The sequence below is a fragment of the Carcharodon carcharias genome, chromosome 2, assembly GCF_017639515.1.
Source record: "Carcharodon carcharias isolate sCarCar2 chromosome 2, sCarCar2.pri, whole genome shotgun sequence".
Lineage (NCBI taxonomy): Eukaryota > Metazoa > Chordata > Chondrichthyes > Lamniformes > Lamnidae > Carcharodon > Carcharodon carcharias.
In genome coordinates, this window is record NC_054468.1 from 10,902,483 (window position 1) to 10,910,459 (window position 7,977).

Sequence of the window (7,977 nt, forward strand, 5' to 3'; positions counted from 1 at the left end):
TGTCTATTGGATTTACTGGTGACCTTCTTATATTTATGACCCCTAGTTTAGGGCTTCCCTTCAAGTGTAAACACTGGATCTGACATCTATTAAAGTTAACTAGATGGGGAAACTAAAGGCAGCTACCACCCAAATCCTAAGGTACAGAGACTTGAGGGTCAGTTTTCCGAGGTCACACTAACCTCTTCAGGAGACTCATTTCAATGTGGCTACACATGCCAGCCCAAAATATTCTTTACCTCCCTCACCTATTATCACATTCCCACCTATCAGCAAATGTCCTTGAGCATGGGGGGTTCAGGGGGTCAGCGCTGGAGGCCTGGATGGACAGCGATATTGGCAGTGGCACTGAACAGGTGCTACAGAATCAAGAGCCCCATTTTACGTAACGTCCAACACCCACTTCACCCCTGCGACTTCTTAAATAAACTGGTTGGGGGTAAATTTAACTTCTGCCAATGGTTTAAGATGGAAATATCAAATTTTTTGACTGGTATATGACACTTAAGGGAGAGAGAAATCAGGGTTGATGCATATCAGGTAACTACATTAATTATCACTGGGCTTACACCATCATGCAAAGTTAAAATGCCCCCATTTGAGTTTCCTCTGCAGTTGATAAAGGAAAACTAACTCTCAATCTGCTCTTGTTTGCACAGATTTTCAGGAGATTACTGAATTTTTCTTACCACCACTACCAAATGTATTGTAACTGTAAGTATCTCGACTTGGAGCCTGTCACGTTCAATTATTCTGAATTTTGATTGTGAGTTTGTTTACTATTGATGCTCACCATGCTTGATTGGTTAAGCCTGGTTCTGGACTCAGGAAAGTAAACAAAGCTGTAGAAAGAGCTGGAAGCTACAGCTGTAACATGGAGTAGATATTTTAAAGCGCTGTGAATAAATTTGTTATACACATAGGAACTAGTGTCATCTCTGCATGGATCCGAAATATGAACTATATGACTGAGCCCTGATATAATAAGCCAGGATTTGCCGGCTCTGTCCTGGGGGATGCGGCAGGCTAGCCAAAATTCCACTGCCCTTCAGCAGGACTGAAAGATCCCAGCCATAAAGTGGATAATAATTATAGAGGGGGAGCACTGTCACCAGTGGTGGGTGACAGACTTGGAGGAACTCAGAGATCTCAGAAGGTTGTGTGGCTGGAAGATGTTACAGAGGTATGGAGGGGTGAGGTCATGGAGGGAATTGAAGAATCACAGAATCACACAGTGCAGAAGAGGCCCTTCGGCCCATCGAGTCTGCACCAACATGTGAGAAGACAAGGATGCATTTTAAAATCCAGGCGTTGCAATACAGGGAGCCAGCAGGGAGCCTAGTGGGTGATGGGTGAACAGGACTTGCTGTGAATTAGGACACAGGCAGCAGAGTTTTGGATGGGCTGAAATTTACAGAGGATGCAAGGTGGGAGGCAAGCCAAGATTAACATAGCTGAGTCTCTGGAGTTTAGAGGAATGTGAAGTGATCTCATTGAAATGAGGGCTTGACAGGGTTGAAGCTGAGACTGTTTCCCTTGTCCATGGAGCACAGTCTCAGGAAAAGTAATCAGGCATATAGAGCTGAGATGAGGAGAAATTTCTTCACCCAGAGGGTTGTGAATCTTTAGAATTCTCTACCTCAGAGGGCTGTGGAGGCTCAGTCATTGAGTTGGAGATCAATAGATTCCTTAGCACGAAAGGAATCAAGGGATCATGGGGATCGAATGGGAAATTGAAGTTGAGGTAGGAGATCAGCCACGATGTTACTGAATGGTGGAGTAGTCTCAAGGGGCCTTAAGTCCTACTTCGGTTTCTATTTCTCATACACTTATAGCGGCAACTCTAAACTTAGATAATAAGGGGCAGATTTTTAACCTGCTGCCCACATATAAAACTGGATAATGCTGTGAAGAAACCATTGAAATGAATCATGTGTGCCAGCTCACTTGCTTCCGGGTTCAAGTTCCACCCCAGAGATTAGAGTGCAAAAATCAGGGCTGACACAACGGGCAGCAGTACTGAGAGAGTGCTGCACAGTTGGAGGCACTGCCTTTTGGACGAGATATTAACCCAGTTCCTGTTTGCCCTCTCAGACGGGCGTAAAGGATCCCGTGCACCGGGTGGAATTTTACGCTGGTACGATTTTACGGTCCCGCTGAAGTCAATGGGCATTTAAACAGCTCACCGTATTTTATGGCCCCGCCCCCCCGCTGCAACGAGGCATTAAACTCTGCCCACTATTTGGAAGATGAGCGGAAGAGTTCTCCCCAGCGTCCTGGGTCAATATTTATCCCTCAATCAACATCATAAAAATAGATTATCTGATCATTATCACATTGCAGTTTGTTGGAGCTTGCTGTGTGTAAATTGGCTGCCCCCGAATCCTAGATAACAATAGTGACTTCACTTTTAAACTATGTGTGGAACATTTTGGGATGGTCAGTGGACATAAAAGGTGCTATAGAAATGCAAGTCTTTCTTTTTTTTAAACAGGGTCCTGAAATGTATTCACAAGGACAATTCTCTATGAAGTAAAGTAAAAGCATACCCTTTGTACAAGATCTTGATTAGATTTCATTTACAATATTACCATGTCCCATCCTGGTCTCCTGATTTGGGGGATATTGAGGGGACGAAGTCCTTTTCCCAGAGGTTAGAGAAGCTGTGGAGCAGCCTGATGGCTGGTCTGGCAAATGCTGATTTGTGAGTTTCTGTTTCTGATTTGTTGGGGGGGAGATCACCTTGTACAAGAGGTAAATATCCCCTAATGTAAATCCAGACCAATGTGATCTCCTGAATGAAATCCGATCAGCTAAGGTGGCCGGGGAGTAATGTACCCAGGTTTTATTTTCACTAATTAGCCTGGGGTTTTTAACTGGGTTTTCATCTCTCTCAGCAGAACTTCCTGCCTCCTAGGTCATGAGGAATGTCAGTGATGGACAGCATTTCACAACTGCTCGGGTCACGCTAGGTGGACTAGTAGATTTTCTCCTGTCCATCATCTTCTTATCTTTGTGTATATATATAGATATCCTTGTTTGGTTCCAATTTATATATTGACTAACCACTCCATTCTATCCAGTTTCAAAGGTTGCTTTCAGTTCCTTTTGTCAGTTGTCCATTTCTTTTGTAGAATATTAATAGAAAGAACTTGCATATATATGGTGCTTTTCACAATGTTAGGGTGTTCCAAAGTGCTCTATTTTGGCAGTGCAGTCACTGTTGTAATGTAGGAAAACGATGCAGCCAAAAATGATGCATAGCAAGCTTCCACAAGCAAAAATGCACTAATGACTACTTTATCTGGTTTTGTGATGTTGGTTGAGGGATAAATATTGGTCAGGGCACCAAGGAGAACTCCCCAGCTCTGCTTCCAAACAGTGGCGTGAGAGGGCATCCCATTCAAAAGATGGCCTCTGACAGTGCAGCACTCCCTCAGTAATGTACTGGGAATGTCGGCTTATATTATAGACTCAAACCTTGGGACTGGAACTAGAACTCACATCTTTCTGACTCTGAGGTGAGTGGGCTATCCACTGATCCCAGTCTAACACTGGACTTTATAAATATCCAATTGTTATAAAAACCTGACTACACATGAACAGTTCTCTGGAAAGTGAACCTGCTGAGCCCTAGCTGATCTGGCATATATGTGACTCCAGTCTACAGTTAATATATGTGACTCCAGTCCACAGGTAATATGACAACAAGAAGTTCCATTTATGTATGGTGCCTTTTATTTAGTGAACATCCCAAGGTGAAAGGTGTAGGTTTTAAGGAGTGTCTTAAAGGAGGAGAGAGAGGTTTAAAAGTAAATGTCATGTCAGGAAAAAAAATTTTCACCCAGAGGGTGGTTGGTGCCAGGAACAAACTTCCTGAAGGGGTGGTGGAGGCAGGTTCGATCGAGGTATTCAAAAGGGAATTGGATTGCTCCCTGAATAGAGAGAATGTGCAAGGTTACGGGGATAAGGCAGGGGGGTGGTGGGACTAGGTGGAAGGCTCTTTCAGAGAGCCAGTGCAGACTCAATGGGCTGAATGGCTTCCTTCTGCACTGTGACGATACTGTGATACTGGGATAGGGAGGGAATTCGGGAGCTTAGGGCCCAGGCAGCTGAAGACATAGCCACCAGTGAGAGAGTAATGAAAGTTGGGGACGGGCAAGAGGCCAGAGTTGGAGGAATGCAGAGATCCCGGAACACTGCAGGGCTGTATGAGATGATGGAGGGAGGGAGTGAGCAAAGTCACGGGGAGATTTAAACAAACCCTGTAAAGTGGTCTAGCAAGATACCCACTGATGGGGGACTGACCGTGTTAGTATCACACAAATTCAGGGACAAGGTAATAAAAATTGGTGCTCAGTGTGTTGAAGGGAAAGGCAGGTGTATCGAGGAGCTTGCAATGTGTACCGGGTAGTTGATTACTGATCTGTTTTTCTTCTTTCTATGGTCCTTCTTCGCAAGACTACAATTGTGACAGCATCCACCACCAAATCATCAATGAGTTCAAACATTTGTGGACCTTGCTGCTGCAGAAACTGAAAAGCGAGAAGGGAGGTCCCAGCTGCTGCATGCCACATGCACGGCCCACCTGCTCACGGGAGCCCCTCCCTTGCACCACGGGGTACAAGAGGCACAAGAAATCCTACGCCCATTGCAAGAGGAGGCGGATACGCTACCTGGAGCCTGATGAGCAAGAGATCCTGAGCCACCTGTGCTGCAACTATGACCCTCACAAGTTCAGCAGGGCAGAATGGACGATAAACTTACAAGGATACGCCCCTGGAGAGAGGAGACCTGGGAACTGCAGTAACGTCTGCAAACATTCACGCATAGTTTTCGACACGTAGACAAAAAGCGTGCAAACCAGTGCCTTTAGCCTATTAAAGATATAGCTGCCTGTCTAATGGCAGCCAGTCCTCTCTCCTGGTAACCTCCAATGACGTTACCAGTTGCTTGCAATAGAGCATACATAAAATTATTCTTATCTGCTTGCACACAAAAATTATATATCAACTGGACTCTACCAATAATAAAACTCTTAGACTTTAAATGCAGAATGATTGACTTGCATTGCAGTGCAGCTGCTGCTCGGCCTGCTAGTATTTCCAATCTTTGGGTCTTTTAATTTGGAGCATTTTTTCCTTTGTTAATGAAGTTATTTCTAACCAATCGAACAGAAAGTTGAATTATAAGTGTCCTAGCACAATATTTTAATTACGTTTTTCTTTTCCTATGTTTCTTCACTTTGGGGTAAGAAACGCAAATACTCTACAATCAAATACTCCTTCCCAGTATAGAGTGTTTCCTTCTGTTCAGTGGGTAGCATTCTTGCCTCTGTGTCAAAGAGTTATGGGTTTAAGCCCCACTACAGGAACTGAGCATGTCATTCAGTGCAACACCGAGGGAATGTTGTATTGTTGGAGATGCCCTCCTTTGGATGAAATGTTCAGCAGATGAAGAAATATGTGCCCTTTTTAGCCTTAGAGCACCCCATAGCCTTTTGAATTGCAGTTGGTGTTAATAATGTAGGAAATGCAGCAGCCAATTTGCAAGTTCCACAACCATCATTGAAACAGCTGATCGGCAGTTGATTAAGGGATAAATATTGGCCAAACTACCACGGAGGGCTTCTCTACTCTTCTTCAAAATGATACTATGGGATCAGAGGGATCAGATGGGACCTTAGTTTAAAATCTTATCTGAAAAACAGCACCTCCAACAGCGCAGTACTCCCTCAATACTGCACTGGGAATGCCAGCCTTGATGATGTACTCAAGTCTCTGGACTGGGATTTAAAGCAACAACCTCCTACCCAGAGACAAGGGGCAGGACTTTTAGGTCCCTCTGGAGTACCGAACGGAGCTGAGCGGGAGATGAAAATACTGGCACTGGCCAGCATTCCTGCCGTCAATGGATTTTGTCAGGGCGCTGGCTGGGGGTCCAGCCCTGGAACCCTGCCTGATCTACTAATGAGTGTAAGTAAGATTGTTAAAGAGCTCATTGAGAGCTGGTTGAGCAGCATATTGAGATTTTGGTGGGGGTGCATGGCTTGCACATGCTGGAGGGACAGACTAAGTGCAGGGATGCAGATACACAGTGGGGCCATTACTGTGGTGACAGTCAGTTGTAATACTAACGGGGCAGGAAAGGCAGTAGGCTGGAACCCAGGGCTTTACTGGTGCAGATCTTGAGATCCATCTGGAGGCAGTGAGAGAATGGAAGGATAATGGCTATGTATTCCAATTGACTAGTGGTGTTCACCCCGGGGATCTGTACTGGGTCCTTAACTTGTCACTATGATTATCTTCACTCACCATCTTTGGAGAACAGTGTGAAGTGCTGGGGAGATTCTCAGGTCCGAGCAGTCTGAAAGGTTGTGAGGTGAATGCTTCTCTCATGGCCATAACTATAACTATAGGAAAGGTTAGTCCTCTGCAATGGGAGGATTTTATGGACTCCCACAACCATACAATGAGAGATGGTCCACCCACAGCCACTGAACCTGAATATCCCAATGGATGTGAACTCGAATTCTGAACCCGAGGCGCTGGTCCCCACCTTCTGAAACTGTGTGGAGCAGTGTTAGAACACTCGGTTTCATCAAACCTGCTAAACAAAGCAGATCATGAAGACCCCCAGCCCTACCCACCTCCCCCCCCCCCACCCCCACCCCGACATTACTGGTGTGATCCATCTCTGTGGACCTGGAGTCACATGTAGGCTAGACCAGGTAAGGATGGCAGATTTCCTTTACTAAAAAAAATGATATCGGTGAGCCAGATGGGTTTTCACAACAATTGCTCTCATGGTCGTCATTACTGACACTAGCCTTCAATTCCAGAGTACATTAATTGAATTCAAATCCCACCAGCTGCTATGGTGAGATATGAACCTGTACCCACACCCCCACCACCGCCCCCCACCCCCACCACCACCACCAGAGACATTAGCCTGGGCTGCTCAATTGCTAGCCCAGTGACATTAGCAGCACTGCATCAGCATCTCACATTGTCGTTCAGGGAACGTACAGGTTCCGAATCTCAGAACAGCCCTTTTGCAACATTAAGGAGGCAACAGTGATCCTTGTACCACATCTTAATACTAGGGTTGCCATCACATGACCTGCCCCCACGCTCCAGCCATTAGTCAGCCAACACATCCATCCTTGTGACGCTCTGCCTTCCTACGCCAGTTGGAAAGCAAGAAGACTCATTATCCAATTGGATGATGCTTGACTGTCAGCTGAACAGCCTTTCCCCCTCCTCCCCCCTCCATTTTCAACATTTTTATACCTGGTAAAGAGAAAATGTTCAAAGAAAATGACCAAACAAAAAACTTTTCAAATCTCCCGGTGATTTTTCTCCAGGGTTCCACAGAGCAGTGTCCTGGAGACTGGTCTTCAATTCCTGGAGACTCCAAACCATTTCTGGAGGGTGGTTAACCCCACTTAAGACGGTAACGTTGCATATGAAGATGATGGATAAATGCAAGCATTTCTCTGCTCATCCCAATTGTCCCAAACCATTCCTAGCTGCCCATAGCTCATTGTTTTCCACCCAGTTCCCACCTGCTGCAATCCATTCCTAGTTGCGCACCCCCCCCCCCCCACCCCCTCCCCTCACCACCAACTCTGAACATTTCTGATTGGTAAGGGAGGCATGTTTGAGCTGCCGGACGTCACAATTTGCTGGTCAGATGTTGCCCTCAGGGTAACTGGAACTTGCTCTTATGTCATTAACCAGGGGTCTGTGAAGCAATGACATGTGTCAGCAAAGCGGCAGACTGGGCGCTATGTCTTCCCCCACCCCCCACCCCCAACTCAACCCAACCCAACCCAACCCGCACATTGCGAGACGGCAGGTGGACAGCAGGAAGCAGCTGGACCTCCCGCTTTTAACACAGGCACGTTTGCTGGTTTCCTGACCGTGGGGTTATTACGAAGTTAGCGGGTTGCTTTCGTTTCACCTTTGGGGCTGG

The 7,977-nt window shown here is 46.0% G+C and overlaps 1 protein-coding gene across 1 annotated transcript in view; it reads left to right on the forward strand.

Moving 5' to 3' along the window:
- Nucleotides 1-4,847, forward strand: part of LOC121273751 (zonadhesin-like) — a 112,343-nt gene extending 107,496 nt beyond the window's left edge. The window contains exon 23 of the mRNA XM_041180915.1: nucleotides 4,462-4,847. Within this exon, the coding sequence (XP_041036849.1) occupies nucleotides 4,462-4,847 (386 nt within the window). The remainder of the gene's footprint in view (nucleotides 1-4,461) is intronic.
- The last annotated feature ends 3,130 nt before the right edge of the window (nucleotides 4,848-7,977 follow it).